The sequence below is a fragment of the Leuciscus leuciscus genome (assembly GCF_965113295.1).
Source record: "Leuciscus leuciscus genome assembly, chromosome: 14".
NCBI classification, from domain to species: domain Eukaryota; kingdom Metazoa; phylum Chordata; class Actinopteri; order Cypriniformes; family Leuciscidae; genus Leuciscus; species Leuciscus leuciscus.
In genome coordinates this window covers 10,092,329-10,108,690 of record NC_138738.1, presented here as the reverse complement: position 1 = coordinate 10,108,690, position 16,362 = coordinate 10,092,329, and the positions used below count along the sequence as shown (strand labels likewise).

Genomic DNA, 16,362 nt, shown 5'->3' with positions numbered 1-16,362 from the left:
TGTGGCAAAACATCAAAAAAATCGTCCAGCCCTAATATACATACATGTATAATATATGCAGATGCAAATGCAAGGTGTATTCTTTTTCATTTGAGTCATTATGAATAGCTCACATTTGTTTTTACTTTTATGGCACATCATGAATCTGGCTATATTTTATTTCACAATATAATTGTGAAGAATATTGTTGTAAATAGTATAATGTGGTAATAACACTAGATAATGTGGTGAATAACACTAGATGTTATTTATAAGTGTTTTTTCTGTGTTGAAATAGGTCATATAGGGTTTATGCAAATTTCATTCCTCCTGCTTTATGTAAATTAGTGAGGTCTTTATATCTCTTGTATTACAACAGTTGGTAATAAAGATTATTACCGTAAAGATTGTAAGCCTCAGGTCTTCTAATGTCCATCATTTGTTCATAGCTCTGTGGGAGGGTCAGTTTGACTTTAGAAAGCACAAGAATAGCATTAGAAGGCCCATGTCTGACTTTAATAAAACATTTCTGAAGCTATTTAAAACATCCTAGAAATATTTATGGTTAGGAAATAGTTTTGTAGGTCATTGAAGTGTAATTGTTATGAACTGCTCCGAGACATGAAGGTTGGGGATCCAAATGCAGTTTTATTAAAGTAAATCAAAATCAGAATCAGAATCCAGGCAAAGGTCGTACACAGACAGGCAATCCAAACAAACAGACAAATCCTGAGGGTGAGGCAGGAACGGGAAAACCAGGACACGGGCAGAGATCAAGAACCAGGAACAATGACAACAAAGGAAACGCTCAGAAATGCAGTGGAATAATGCTGCGTTCCAGGCAGGTTTTTGAGCACGTAAATCACGACTTCAAACCACGACTCACGACTTTGTAGGGTTTCAGGCCAGTCACGCCAAACTACCTGAGCGCAAGGAATTGTGGTAGCTAGATGTAAACAAACCAGCACGGCGGACCTTACGGGGCTTATGCGCATTTGTAATAATTTCTGACACATAACATTGTAATACATAATCGTGTGTGTATTATTATCATTATTATTATTAAATTGACTGCAATGTTATATTGTCCTGAAGTGTATTCTCACCATGTACTGCCTGCAGAAACACTGCATCCGTAGGGGCTGCCATTGTTTTGTATGGTTTCGCGGGTGACGTCAGAGCTCATAACTGGGAGTACATCGATCTAGTACGAGTTCACGGGTGGGAAGTCACGGGTTTGACTGCCTTTCCACTGCACTTTCACGGTTATAAGGTTGGAAAAACACGGGTTACAGGTTGCCTGGAACACAGCATAACATACAAGACTTCACAGGGAATGATGAGGTGAACCAGGCTTATATGGGGTGAACTAAACAATATAATGAGACACAGGTGAATGTGATAATCAGGGATGATGAGTCCGGGCAGTGAATTATGGGAAATGTAGTTGTGAGTGATGTGGAGTGCCCTCAGGTGGCTCTCAAGGGCACTCCAGCTGATGATCGTTACAGTAATCTTTAATTTTCTTTTAGACTCAAAAACAGCATTTAGGTTGCAGTTTAATCTTTCTTGAGGTGTCTGGATGTCTCAGGCTTTAATACATTTTTAGTCTCCCGACAGTTTTGTGCGTTATATGGCAAGTGGGGATAGAAATGTGTCATGCATGTAAGGCTGACTGTACATTATCCCAGCTTATTACTTGCCAATATTGACTTGAGTTAATTTTTTTTATGATTTAACTGTATATTATCTTTAAGCTTCCACTAAGAAAAGTCAATTATTGTGTTTATAATGTCCATGATTACGCACAGTCACCCTTTGTCATATGATTTGGGACAGTTCCCTTGTTTTTGATCAAGCCTCAGCGTTCATGGCCAGAGTACATTTATAACACACAGCTTAATGCTATGATTGTGCCAAATGAGAGACAAAACAACATGATGCACCATCAATTAGATTACTAAGTACCCATTTCTAAGAATAAACTCATCCATATGAATGTGTTTTGATAAATAATGTCTGTCTCCATTTGTTGACTCACAGCTAATTGATGTTATGTCTCTTCATTTGTTTGATTGCTGCTAGAGAGCATGTTTTTTAGCTAAGAGGAGAATAAAACACTCTTGTTATGGCCGATGGAGGCTTGATGGCCAATTTAGAGTATTAAATGCTGAAATGGCATTTTGCTAATTGAACATAGACACACACACGTAATGGAATTACTGGACAAATTGTAACTGGGTTATTGTAAGACATTTACGGGTTTCTCTACACAAAAAGTATGTAAAAAAAAGTGTTTTTAAATGTATTTTGTTGTTCCTTGTCATTTTGTGCATGTTAACTATTTTTTATTTATTTAAACTGCTCCGAAGACATTTTTATTTCTAAAATGTTGCACTTTCATAGCTTAAAGGCCCCGATATACTTCAAGCGAATTCGTAGAATGAACTGATGTGACGTCATTTCGAACAAAATCAGGCCAAAATGAACTTTGTTTGGAGTTCGAGACAGCTTACCAAATCGAACTTTCCAAAACTTTCCAAGCTGATAAACACCTTCATACTACCATTGGTCTGTGGTGATTATGTAATAGATAGTTGTGGGCAGAGGCTCTGCCTTCTTTCCTGTGGAAAGCTTTTCCAGTTAATTTCTCCTCACGAGTCTGTTGAAGTCAGACTTGACCTATAAGTGAAAACATGAACACACTGGAGGACTGCTTTATAGTAGAAAATGAAGTTGTACTTCTGATGAAATGAGAAACTGACACTGTTTTGTATGTTTAATACGGTAAAGCTGCTTGATTTTAAGCAATCTATTGTATAAAGTGCTATATAAATAAACGTGAAGTGAGTGACTTTATTAGAGTGCCGAATTGCAGAGTTCGCGCAAACATATCCACATTGCTATGACCAGATTTTTTGCTTATGCTTTATTTTAAAAAATGGTTGCTGCTTTCTCAATTTTGTTGTTTGTTTATTTGGTTTTGAGAGGAAAGCATCCAGCCCATATTTACATTTTCTTCTAAACGTCTCTCTCATCAGTGTGAGCGGCGTCAGATGTTCGATAACAGTATATCGCAGTATATTTTATCCCAAAACGAAGAACGGAAAAGAACTTTGCCATTAGTTTATCTGGGCCTTAAGACTCACGGTGATGCTTTAGAATATTTTTTCATAGTTCATATTAACTAATGTAGTTAACTATTGTTAACAAATTAAACCTTATTGTAAAGTGTTAGCGAAATCTCTGCCTTTTGTCAGAAGACAAAAGTCTCCATTTGCTTTCCATTTAATCTCTTTGCTGTCTAGGGCAGATCTCATCTGTTTTTTATCTTTCTGCTTACTGGTAAAACAGTACAGTTGAACAGTCCAGGTAATCTCCCAGCACACAAATGAATCCAAACATCATTATTTGTTTGAACAATGCTGGTCCTGAAACAATTCCAAAATCTTATTTGATGTTAAGCTCAATAGGCAGTTTAAAACACTATATAGCTTTGCAGCATGTCTTATAAAAAAGGCTGAGTGACAGCAAATGTAGACACGGCTGGCAGCTCTGCAGAGAGAGAGACAAACAATGCTCAAGGCTTCAAACTGAATGTTCAGCTTTACAGAGCACAGACAGCTTTTCCGTCGAAGAGACACATGCACACACACAAATACTGAAGCTTGATTGCATAATTTATCAGAAACAAGGTTAAAGGGTTATATTGTGTCTATTATTTCCTAATGCAAAAATACAAGAGGCACAGATGACCCCCAATTTTTCTTTTTTCTCAGTGTATTTAAAATTATTTATAAATACACTTTAACAGTTTGTTTGTCTTTTTGTTTCGCCTAAGACAGTTTATATAAAGGTAATATTTAACCTTGTAAAACACTTTTGAGTGCAAAGAAAAGTTTGCATATGTATTTTTGTTAAGTATCATATACATGAGGCTTTTTTGGCTCTGTATGATATAGTGAGAATATGGACCTCAGACTGGAGGAGGGAAAAACACCTCAGTTTTTATTCAGAAGCCCAAAGTGAGCAAAAATATGCAGTTTGGTGCAGTTGCTGATATTTATATGGCCAAAAAATGAGATGAAATTCTGATAACTTATAATGTAAATCAATGAGATTGTTATAGCAGTATAACAGACAACCTGTACACATCCATGTAAATATCAGATGTCACTCTATATCTCCCACTAATATATCTTAGTAAGATGTTATATGCTTAGTTGTATGATCAAGAAAAAAAACAGTCTGTTTTCTCATTTTAAGTAAAGTTTTGCCAGATGCTGAAAGTACTGGGGTGGTGGTGGCGCAATGGATAAGACACATGCCTTTGGTGTGAGAGACCCGGGTTCGAATCCACTGTGAGACACCAATGTGTCCCTGAGCAAGACACTTAACCCCTAGTTGCTCCAGAGGCGTGCGACCTCTGACATATATAGCAATTGTAAGTCGCTTTGTATAAAAGCGTCAGCTAAATGAATAAATGTAAATGTAAATGTACTGGGGAAATGAACTGTGACAATGACAGTGATGATTGCAAAAGGTATCTGCTTGAATTGAACCCTTCCAAGCTGACTTGGATAACCCCACTGCTTAAGAAACCCACTCTAAATCTAGCACTTCTAGAAAATGACAGACCGGTATCCCTTCTTCCATTCATTGCTAAAACACGACTCGTGTTCAACCAAGTCTCTACCTTTCTTGCACAGAACAACCTCCTGGACAACTACCAGTCTGGTTTCAAAAGCGGACACTCAACTGAGACTACTCTGCTCTCGGTTATTAAGGCTCTGAGACTGGCAAAAGCAGCTTCCAAATCCTCAGTACTCATCTTACTGGATTTGTCTGCTGCTTTTGACACAGTTAACCACCAGATCCTCCTGTCAACCCTCAAGATGAAAGGCATCTCAGGAACAGCACTCCAATGGTTCAAGTTTTACCTCTTAGGTAGGTCCTTCAGGGTGTTATGGAGGGGTGAGGTGTCTACGTCGCAATGTCTAACTACTGGGGTGCCTCAAGGCTCGGTGCTTAGACCCCTTTTCTTCTCCATCTACATGTCATCACTAGGATCTGTCATTCAGAAACATGGTTCTCATTTTTCCTTTCACTGCTATGCTGATTACACACAACTCTACCTCTGATTCCAACCAGACGATCTGACAGTAGATGCTTGCATCTCAGCTTGCCTGACAGACATTTCTTGCTGGATGAAGGACAACTCAATCTTACAAAGACAGAACTGTTTGTGGTCTTGACCAACCCAGCACTTCATCACAACTTCTTCATTCAGCTGGGTTCGTCAACCATAACACCATCCAGGACAGCCAGGAACCTTGGAGTTGTGATTGACGATCAGTTAAACTTCACAGACCACATTGCTAGAACTGCCCAGTCCTGCAGATTTCCCTTATACAACATTAGGACGCTAATGTATGCTACACAACTCCTTGTCCAAGCTCTTGTTATATCCAGACTGGACTATTGTAATGCTCTCTTGGCAGGTCTTCCAGCATCAACTGTCAAACCTCTGCAACTGATCCAGAATGCTGCAGATTGGTCTTCAACGAGCCGAAAAGAACGCACATCACACCTCTCATAATATCGCAGTGGTTGCCAATTGCCGCTTGCATCAAATTCAAGGCACTGATGTTAGCCTACAGAACAACCACTGGCTCTTTACCCCATCTTAACTCATTCAAAAACCTACGTTCTGCAAGTGAACGGCGCCTTGTGGTACCATCACAAAGAGGCACAAAATCACTTCCACGGACCGTTACCTTGACCGTTCCAAGCTGGTGGAATGACCTGCCTATCTCAGACCGAGCTGCTGAGTCTTTAGCCATCTTCAAGAATCTACTAAAGACACATCTCTTTCGCCAACATTTAACTCAATAATACTAACACTTTCTATTCTATATCTATTATATTAAAAAATACTTGCTACGTGTGCTGCGCTGGTCTAGCTGAGACTGGTCACGACATTTGCATATTGTTGCCCTATTGTTGATTTGACTGCTTCTATTGCTCTCTTCATTTGTAGGTCCCTTTGGACAAAAGCATCTGCTAAATGATTAATTTAAATGTAAATATTTGATACTCACACTTTAAGTGCTTATGCAAAATGTTAACATTACTAAATACATCAGTCCCAGTTAGGTTTTTAAACATCTCTTCTGAACTGTCTTTAAAGCACCTCTCTCCCCTCATTACCATGCATATATTGGCCTTGCAAAACTAGTGTCTCCGGCAATCATTGGGGCCAAGGGGAGATTAATTAGAGACCTTAGTGCTCCTCTGACGGGCAAAGCAAACAGCCTCTCTCTCAGCCTGTAATTTATGTAATGCCCCCTTTACTGTGGATATCAGGAATGGCTTTTTTTCTTTTCTTTTTTTGGTTGATACTCAGTTGCTGGGTGGTAATGGCGCTTCAGTCTGCTCTCCTGCCTTTTCTGGACTATTCTGGGAGAGTGGAGGAGATAAAATAGGATGTTTTTTGTACTGTAACATCAAACAGCGAGTTTCAGAGTAAGTTCAAGCCCAGCAGAGTTCAGAGGAGGGCAGTGCATGTGAACTATTGTGCTGGTTTTTGTCTTGGTTCTTTGTTAATGTTAAAAGCCTGAAGGCTTTAGAGATAAAATCCTGTCACATTATCCGGTGGAGCTTCAGTGTGATTGAGGACTGTCATGGTGTTTGGCAAATTGTTGGGTCAGACCCGAGCAGCGGTGCAATTGTACTGTCAGCCTGATGTGTAATTGCTTGTTTGTGTGAGGCCTTTTTGTCGTTTCTTTCAGTATGTTATACTGCATTAGATAATAGCTGTCCTCCCAGCTCTCAAAACAGTTAGGTGACATTTTTAGAAGATTCATAGAGTTTTGAGAGTCTGTTCAGGCTCTTCAGAGAAGATTAAACTAACGGAGTATCACATTATGTGCTGCATAAGGGGAATTTAACACTGGTTGGGGACTTTTGGGCTCTGCGTGTGATGCATTTAGATTTGAGCACTGTGTTCTTCTTTGGTCGTTTCACCAGTTCACTAGTTAATTTTAATGTAAAACGCTGTTGTGTTTATTATCGAAGGAATAAAGCCCCAGGAAACCTTTAAAAAAGTGCACATTAAAGCAAGTACTAACACAAAGAGAAAATGGTAAGTTATCATGCTTGCTAGTGATACACAATTGCAATTACAATTGTGAAATCAATTTCAACAGAAAGAACAACCATCTTTTCCAGAAAAAGAAAGAAAAAATTGCGCTGAGCCGCCTAGGTTCATATTCAGACGCGCCCGTAACATTCGCGACCGATTGGTCCACTCAGATATGACTACCCCACCCTCGACTACTTGGCTCCCCAGCCCACCCCTGGGTTTTTATAAATGTGGCAACTGTGCGCAATGCTCCAATTCGACCAATGCGAAAGATTTTTCACATCCCCGCACTGGTAAGAAATATTCTATTTCTTAATTTATCAATTGTAACAGTACTCACGTAGTATACCTTCTAAAGTGTCCCTGTGGACTGGTGTACATAGGTCAAACAAAACGTCAACTTAAACTAAGGATAGCTGAACACAAAACAGCAATTCGTACCCAGAATTTAACATATGCCATGGCGAGGCACTATAAGCAGGCCAATCATGGTTCCCCTGCATCATTGAAGTTTTGGGGAATTGAGAAAATCACACCCCCACCCAGAGGTGGTGATATTATCAATAAACTCCTATGCAGGGAAGCGTTTTGGATACATACACTTAACACTCTAGAACCTCTAGGTCTAAATGAAGAATTTAGCTTAACATGTTTTCTCTAAACATTTAAGCATATTAAAATGTAAGATGAATATACTTTTATTCCCATTGTATTGTGAACATTTATGCTTGTTACTTATTTACATTGTTTTTAATCTTTTTTGACCTGTGTGCGGGCACTTGCCCTTTAATGACTGATTTGTGAGTGTGGCACCTTGGTTTAGATGGGTGTATTTTTGGGTGGCCAACGCCCCCTTTACGCACGATCACACCTGTTGATGATCCTCATTAAGGGCTTCACTGCCCATTCTCTCCAAGGACTCTGATGAAGATGTAACTTTACATCGAAACGTTAGTCATTGTTATGCACCTTTAATAAATTAAATAATAAGAAGACATCTGTGCTGCACCGGCGATTTCTTTTTTCTGCTCTGTTTTGTCCTGCCCTGGTTGCACCGGATTGTTGTGGATTGCAGAAGCGCAGAGAACCTTCTTTTTCAAAAAAAACATTTTTTCTTCAAAATATAACTTGCTTAAAAGTTTCACTGCCAGGTGAAACTGCCAGGTTTTATTAAAAGCTCATTTTACCAGCAGTGAATTCTATCTTTAAAGGCATTGTTTACCCAAAAATGATCATTTACCCTCAAGTTGTTCCAAACCTGTATTACTTCCTTTTTTCCATGTGGAACACAGAATAATATATTTAGAAAAATTTACAAAAATGTAAACAAAAAAAATCTTCTTTTGTGTTCAACAGCAGAAATACCCTCCTTCAAGTTTCAGGGTTAGTAAATGATGACATAATTTAAATTTTTGTGTCCCATTTTATTTTGATGGGACCCAATATCGCTCATCATTTAGTATCCAAATGCAACTAAATTAAGACTGTTCAATTAAAGTCATTTTTATCCGTCTGATGTCGCTTCGGTCTTTTCCTATTGCTTGCTCTCAGATCTGTCATAAATAAGTATGAATACTGCATGTTCAAAGAATCAGAATTTTTCAGAGCTACTTCCTGCCACAAGTGGAAATTGTCACTTTTTGAATAAATTGTAGGCATTACTCATTACTGGTTATGAGTGTGCTGTCTGCCAAATCTCTCTCTCTCCCCCTCTTTCTCACTGACTTTTCTCTCGCTCTCAGATAAATGAGAATTTATTCCTCTTTGAGTTCTGGCTCAGACGGAGAGAAATGCAAAGGGTCGCGGAGCTCACTTGCAGCTCAATGGAAGGAAAAAAGAAACAACTGTGTGCATTTTAATTGTCAATGAATGAATGCGGAGCGGCATCGCAAGGCTTCACAGCAAAAACTTCTCTTCATAATATATTAAATTCACACCATCATCAACACATCAACTGCTTTTCAAAACATGCACAATTAAAATGTGCACTCAAAGGGTGGATAGAAGACAAAATTCTCTAATCATCAACGTTATTGTGCATTGAGAGGATGATAATTTTCTTGGCAATGTAGAACATGTAAGATAAAGGAGGATTAGACTGATGCAGCAGTGTTGATTTGTACCTCTACATTATTATTGCTGCGACAGTGGCTCTTTTCAGGTTTTTGCTTGTATTGTTATGTGTATATAAAACACTGTTCAAAAGTTTGTGGTCATTCAGAAGTCTCTCATGCTCACCAAGGCTGCATTTCAGTAAAACAGTAATATTGTGAAATATTATTACAATTTAAAGTATATTTTAAAATGTTATTTATTCCTTCAATCCTTCAAAAGTGCAGCTTAATATGTTTGAGAACTGTGATTTTTTTTTCAGGATTCTTTGCTGAATAGGAAGTTCAAAAGAACAATATTTATTTGAAATGGAACATTTTAGTAACAATGTAAAAGTCTTTACTGTCACAATTTTTATTGCACCCTTGCTGAATGAAAGTATTGATTTCTTTCAAAAAAAGAAAAAAATATTACTGACCACACGTTTGAACTGTATTGTATTAAATTATCATGGTATGATTTAAAAAGTACCAAAGCATAGTGCTGCTTATTCAGTGCTGTTATATAATTGCAATATCATCTTATAGTAAATATAATTCAAAACATTTTCAGAAGAAAATATTAGTGTTGTTTGCCCATTCAAAACTCGTCACTACGATGCTAGAGTGTTATGGGTGTTTTATTACTGGCACAAATCTCATTCTGGCCCCTAGATATGCATCCCTCCTTCAATGTGCTGTAAATTTATTACGCACCAAACTAAAATAATAAGCTAAATTGAAATTGCTTAGAAAAGTAATAACCCACATTGCCTCAATAAACCGCATGGTTTGTGATCATTCATGCCAGTGGTACATCCGATTCTTTTGAAAAAACATGATTTTGTGTTTGCTTTCCAGGGCAGGAGCAGCCATGCCATTTGGCTGTTTGACTCTGGGAGAGAAGAAGGACTACAACAGTCCTTCAGAGGTCACCGATAAGTATGACCTGGGACAGGTAGTGAAATCGTGAGTACAAATCTATCTACCTCTTATTTTATTCCTGTTTATAGTCATCTTTCTGTGCAAAATGTATGTGTGAGAAAATGCTCCTTTTTTGCACTTTTCTAAATACAAGCACTCTTCATTACAAATTATTTCCAAAAATTATTTCCAGGTTTAAATTAGATTGAATCCCAGATTTTCAATGTCGACTCAATAGCACTGTTTATTGTCACCAGGGAGGAGTTTTGTGAAATCTTCAGGGCGAAGGACAAGAACACACTGAAAATGTACACCTGTAAAAAGTTCCTGAAGAAAGATGGGAGAAAAGTACGGAAAGCAGCCAAAAACGAGATCCTCATCTTGAAAATGTACGTTTTCCACGCAGGTTATTTAGATGTTACACATTTTAGTGAAGAAAGGTGCTTGCAGATGGTGCTCAGTGCTGAAATTTGTTTAACAAGAATAGCAGAATGCAGTCGACTCTTTACCATGCAAATGATTTTATTTTTGCAGATCATGATTTCTTTTCAGTTCCTAGCCTGCTTCCTTTCACAGTGTCACAGTTTCTCTCTGTCTCTCCCCGCAGGGTGAAGCATCATAACATCCTCCAGCTGGTAGATGTCTTTGAGACGAGAAAAGAGTACTTCCTCTTTCTGGAGCTGTAAGTGCTTTGAGATTTTTGTGTGTGAGAGGGGGAAAGAACATACAAGAATGTGAATGAATACTATTTGCTTCCATTGTGATTAGATTTTAAAGAAATGCTTGAACAAAAATGAAAATTCTTTTATTATGTACTCAGCCTCATGTTGTTCCAAACCCATGTCACTTTCTCTCTTCTGTGGAACACACTCACACACTATATATATATATATATATATTTCCTGACAATTTTTCTTTTAGGTGAGCTGTTTCTTTAAGTGAAGATGCATTTGATTTTTTTGTAACTTGATCGTTTTTATCTATAAACCAAAGAGTGAACATCATTGTGCAATTATCCTATACATTGCAAACACAAATTTGAGTATCACATGTGGATATTTGGTTTGGATTGACTTCAGGGCCACAGGAAGGGAGGTGTTTGACTGGATCTTAGACCAGGGCTACTACTCAGAACGTGACACCAGCAATGTGATTCGGCAAGTGCTTGAGGCTGTGGCTTACCTACACTCTCTCCACATCGTTCACAGAAACCTAAAGGTGACTTGGGGCTTCACTTCCATCTAATGGTCACCACATAGTATTGCACCAGAATACAATCTTCAGAATAGACACCGTAAAGAGTTAATTTACGCAAAAAGGAAAATTCTATTATCATTGACATGACTTTCATCTCTTGTTTTTTAATACAATCCTAATAATTCCTATAAAAGGTTTTGCAATATGAAGCTCTTGAGGTTTAATACAATTTATTGCTTTTACTACTATATCTCACCTCGCCAGCTGGAAAATCTGGTCTACTACAACCGTCTGAAGAACTCCAAGATTGTAATCAGTGACTTTCACCTGGCCAAACTGGAAAATGGTCTCCTCAAAGAGCCATGTGGCACACCAGAGTACCTTGGTAAGAAAAAGTGTCCGAATTTTCAGGTGTAACTGCACCCTGTATAATGACTTATGGTTAATGAGTTTGTTTACAGACACCTAATAAAACTCCAGAAAGGTGTACAATATGGGACTTTTAAATACTTTTACTGGATGGTTACACCACTTTTTTTTAGCCATTACATCATAAATGTTTTGCAAAAATGTATGAAACCAACATGAGCATGTCCAAGAATATGCGCTTTAAACTATATTTTTTAATAAAGTTCACCTTTTCATCGTTTATAGCTCCAGAGGTGGTTGGCAGACAGAGATATGGCAGACCAGTGGACTGCTGGGCCATCGGGGTGATCATGTACATCCTGTGAGTCCATGCGTCATCATCTATTAATTTGATTCATTGTGTAAGACAGTCAAACATGTTCATTTCATTGTGCTCTTGAATGAGATCTTTATTTATTAGTAGACCCCATAGATATCTGTTTTGGAGTCACTTGCCTGACACGTCCTTGGAGTCATTCATGAGTTCATCAGCATGTACATTCCATTTCCTGTAGTCACATTGCGTGTAAGATGATCCACTCTGTAAGTGCACTGCATTTCCTGTATCTTATTCTCTCCCTAATCTCTCCCAAACAATCAATTGTTCATGTAATGCTACAGTCCTAATTATCTTCTTGCCCTAGGAAATTTTAACACTCTGGTCATATTATCATTTTCAACAGGCTGTCAGGAAACCCACCTTTTTATGATGAGACAGATGATGATGAATATGATAATCACGATAAGAACTTGTTCCGGAAAATTCTGTCTGGAGAATACGAGTTTGATTCGCCCTATTGGGATGACATCTCAGATTCAGGTACAATAGGCAAATCACTGTAGAGTATGTTTGGAATGAATATATAGGGTTGTGATCAAAACATAAATTCAACTTAGCCCTCTGAATTGCAGCAAAAAGCCTAGTTGCATGTTTAATGGATGTGGACCAGGACCAAAGACTGACTGCACAGGAAGCCATCAACCATGAGTGGTAAGGAGCCTTTTCCAGTGTCTTTTATAAGTAACACTTTACAATAAGCTTCATTCGTTAACATTAGTTAATGTATAACAATGAGCAATACATTTGTTACAGTTTTTATTAATCTTTGTTAATGTTAGTTAATACAAATTCAGCTGTTCATTGTTTGTTCATGTTAGTTCACAGTGCATTAACTAATGTTAACAAATACAACCTTTGATTTTAATAATGTATTATTAAATGTTGAAATTAATATTAACTAAGATTAATTAATGCTGTAGACGTATTGTTCATTCTTAGTTCATGTTATCTAATGTTAACTAATGAACCTTATTTTAAAGTGTTACCCTTTTATAATTAATATTTGAAGCATTGTTTAAAAAAATAACTGCTGTGCATTTCTGTGTGTGTTTGTTGTTTAGGATATCTGGAAATGCTGCCTCAGACAAGAACATCAAAGATGGCGTTTGTGCTCAGATCGAGAAAAACTTTGCTAAAGCTAAATGGAAGGTAAGATGATCTAGTTGTGTCTAGTCGTTGCGTTGAGATACACTACCATTCAAAAGTTTGGGGTCAGTAAAACATTTTTTTCAATAAATTAATACTTTTATTCAGCAAGCATTAAATTGAATATAAGAGACAGTAAAGGCATTTATTAATGTTACAAACAGTAGTATACGAATAGTATATACGGAAAATTATATGGGTTTACGTATTAAAAAGACATTTTAATTTATTAATAATTAATATTATTATTATAAGTTAAAACATATATTAAAACATCATTTTTATTATTGTTATACAGAAAGCTGTTCGTGTGACCACCATGATGAAGAGACTCAGGGCTCCAGATCAGAGTGACTCTGGAGCCTCTAGTCCCGCACTGGGAGCCTCAGGAGGACCTGTTACCCCCAGCACCACCCCTGTTCCCCTGGCTGCCACACCAGTGCCTCCCCACAGCACCCTGGTCGGCCAAGATCACCCCGAGGCCCAGGGGCAGGAGGCATCAGCTCCAACACGGTGCAATGGAGAGATGTCGACATCCCAGCAGCGTTAGTGGGGAGACTAGGGAGGAATATAATGCTGGATACATTAAGAGAAATATAGTGACAAATAGAGCAGCACCATATTGAAATCTATTGGTGGAGCAAAGTTCATTTTACATTTTCATTTGTGCAAAATGCTGTAATCTACGAAGAATTTAAAATGTAAATCCCAGACCCATAGTAGTCTGTCTGTATTTTCTTAAATAGATTTATCAAAGAAATATTGTTGGTTACTTCTCGAATAATACACACTGATTTAATTTCCAAAACTTGCCATTGTTAATTCAAACCAATTCAAAAATTCCTCCTCCAAACCTTTGCTGCCATTACAGTTTATTTGTTTGGTTCTTAGTTTTAAAGGACAAGTTCGGTATTTTACACTTAAAGCCCTGTTTACAGATCGTATCTGATGAAATAGAACGGTTAAGATTAAAATTTGGACACATGCTGCTGTCCCGAGAATTTTAGGTTTATTTCGCTTCACCCCCCCCCCACCCCCCCACCCACCCCCCACCCCCACAATGGTTGTCTATGTGCACTGGAAGATTCCGTCCTAAAAACACATTAAACTTTCGTTTACAAAGATGTGAAACTCACCGAGTGGTCAGGGGGTGTTCACTGATATGTTCCCTCAAAAATCGCTGAAAAAGATGCATTCCAACAGGTTTTATCGTAGTTTTTGTCCAACTCCATTGACTTAATAGGACGTGCTGTGAGACCGCAGCACCTTTACGGTATTACTCCGCCGCTTCTTCTTCTGCTTCTTCTGTGTATTCAATGAAATGCCCGTGGTTTGCTTGCAATTGGCAAAGGTGCATTATCGCCACCAACTGGGCTGGAGTGTCTATTATTCAAGCTCTCAACGGAAGAATCACGGGTGTGACGCGTTTGGCAAAATAGGTCCACAAAAGCGAAATGAACCTAAAATTCTCGGGACAGCAGCATGTGTCCAAATTTTAATCTTAACCGTTCTATTTCATCAGATACGATCTGTAAACAGGGCTTTAAGTGTAAAATACCGAACTTGTCCTTTAAGTTTATGTGTTAAGTTCTGTTTATGTGGTTATTTGTTCAGCTTTTTTTTGTTACATACCTGAAACTTGCAAATGGAAAACCATGATATGTTCTAGACTTTTGTTTTTCCCACATTGCAAGTCTTGAACCTTTTTATTTTTTATTTTTTATAAATACAACCTAATGAGATTAATCTTAAAGCCATTATAGAAGATAATGCCCTCAAACACAAACAAAATGTATATTATGCTTTATGTATATTTATGAAATATAAAAAGGTTAGACTTTGATGTAGACTTTCATATAGACCTTCTCCAATTGTCTGTTTGATGCAGAAGAGCACAGCTGCTAATTACAATTCATATCAATATTTTGCGTCATAATATTGGCTAACTAGCTATTAAAACTGCTGCTGTACTTCATTAATGTACAAATTATAATGTTATTATCAATACTATCATATCAATATAATATTATTTGTTGTTTTTGTACTGCTGAATCATGTTTCTTTTTCTTTCGCTGTACAATCCTATAAGGAATTATGTAGCTCTTTTTATTCAATCTGCCCTTATATCTGTATTCTGAAGAGCACTGCATTTTATATAGAATGCAACTGGTGTCATCAAGTCTTATACATTGATGACTATGGGTTTTCAGAACGTTCTGTAAATGTGCAGTACAAATGAAGCAATATGAATATTGCTGTAATACTGTGAAACTGCTATACAGGTGATAAGATGTTCCTGCCATATTTCATACAGGTAGCCAAGCAATTTGCTCTTGATGGTCATTTGTGTTCTCGACATGATCTTATAGCTATGTGTATATTATGTCCAGTTAATGTATTCTGCCAAACCCAGACTTTATTTTTACTGTCCATGTGGAGAGAGATGAAAAAAAAAAAAAAAATTATTTAAACTGCAAATCCCACTGTAGCTACTGTCCATTTTGGCCTATTTATTTGTTTAATGTTGTTAGTTTTACTTAACTGTCTTTAGCATGACATCATGGTGATCACAATCACATGTTTATTTTTAAGCATTTGCTAAATATACTCCTCATTGTATAAAGCTTCACTGAGTTGTATCTGTTAGTATTATCTCCGTAATGTAAAAGGTAATGTAAGGACGTACTTTTTTGTTTGACCTCTATGTGCAATAGTTTGACCTCAGATCAATTTTTTTCCTGTTTATGTTTTCCTCTTTAGGATGCACTGACTGCAGGCTCTGTGAACATTGAAATATATTTTCTGAGAAAAGTTTTCGTAATAGAAGACAGAGCAGAAAAATAAGTGATCGTAAACTCAGTTAAATATGTGTGAATGTGATTCGCATTTTCATGTATCAGCTCAGCCTAAAGTATTTGTCACTGTTTATTTGTGGCTTCTGTATTTTGTTACTCGATATGCAGAATAAATGTTTTTGGACAGTGTGAGTATCTATGGTGCTTCTTATTTCTGGTCTAGTACTAAGTTTAAACAAAACATTTCGCAAATAAAACCTTACCTGTGTCCTCTGATAGCAATTGCTATATTATGTATTGTGAATTTATGGCAGTAGCCTAGTAAAAATCCATATTAGG

The 16,362-nt window shown here is 37.4% G+C and overlaps 1 protein-coding gene and 1 long non-coding RNA gene across 5 annotated transcripts in view; one reads left to right on the top strand and one right to left on the bottom strand.

Moving 5' to 3' along the window:
• Positions 1-16,215, top strand: part of camkva (CaM kinase-like vesicle-associated a) — a 33,664-nt gene extending 17,449 nt beyond the window's left edge. For 2 of the 3 annotated variants that reach the window (XM_082190324.1, XM_082190325.1), the window contains exons 2-11: positions 10,075-10,182; positions 10,395-10,526; positions 10,745-10,819; positions 11,217-11,355; positions 11,599-11,719; positions 11,989-12,064; positions 12,426-12,562; positions 12,655-12,733; positions 13,144-13,231; positions 13,527-16,215. In XM_082190324.1, coding sequence (XP_082046450.1) covers positions 10,088-10,182; positions 10,395-10,526; positions 10,745-10,819; positions 11,217-11,355; positions 11,599-11,719; positions 11,989-12,064; positions 12,426-12,562; positions 12,655-12,733; positions 13,144-13,231; positions 13,527-13,778 — 1,194 coding nt within the window. In that variant the 5' untranslated portion in view covers positions 10,075-10,087 and the 3' untranslated portion in view covers positions 13,779-16,215. The remainder of the gene's footprint in view (positions 1-10,074; positions 10,183-10,394; positions 10,527-10,744; positions 10,820-11,216; positions 11,356-11,598; positions 11,720-11,988; positions 12,065-12,425; positions 12,563-12,654; positions 12,734-13,143; positions 13,232-13,526) is intronic. The other variant, XM_082190326.1, reaches the window with a different exon arrangement.
• Positions 10,642-12,432, bottom strand: LOC309514166. 2 transcript variants are annotated; one of them, XR_014211616.1, is made up of 4 exons: positions 12,199-12,247; positions 11,972-12,084; positions 11,591-11,715; positions 10,642-10,826 (listed from the first exon to the last, which is right to left on the bottom strand). It is a non-coding gene; the product is annotated as an uncharacterized lncRNA (long non-coding RNA). The 2 variants fall into 2 exon arrangements; XR_014211615.1 differs by having other exon boundaries at positions 11,972-12,432.
• Positions 16,216-16,362: the final 147 nt, after the last annotated feature.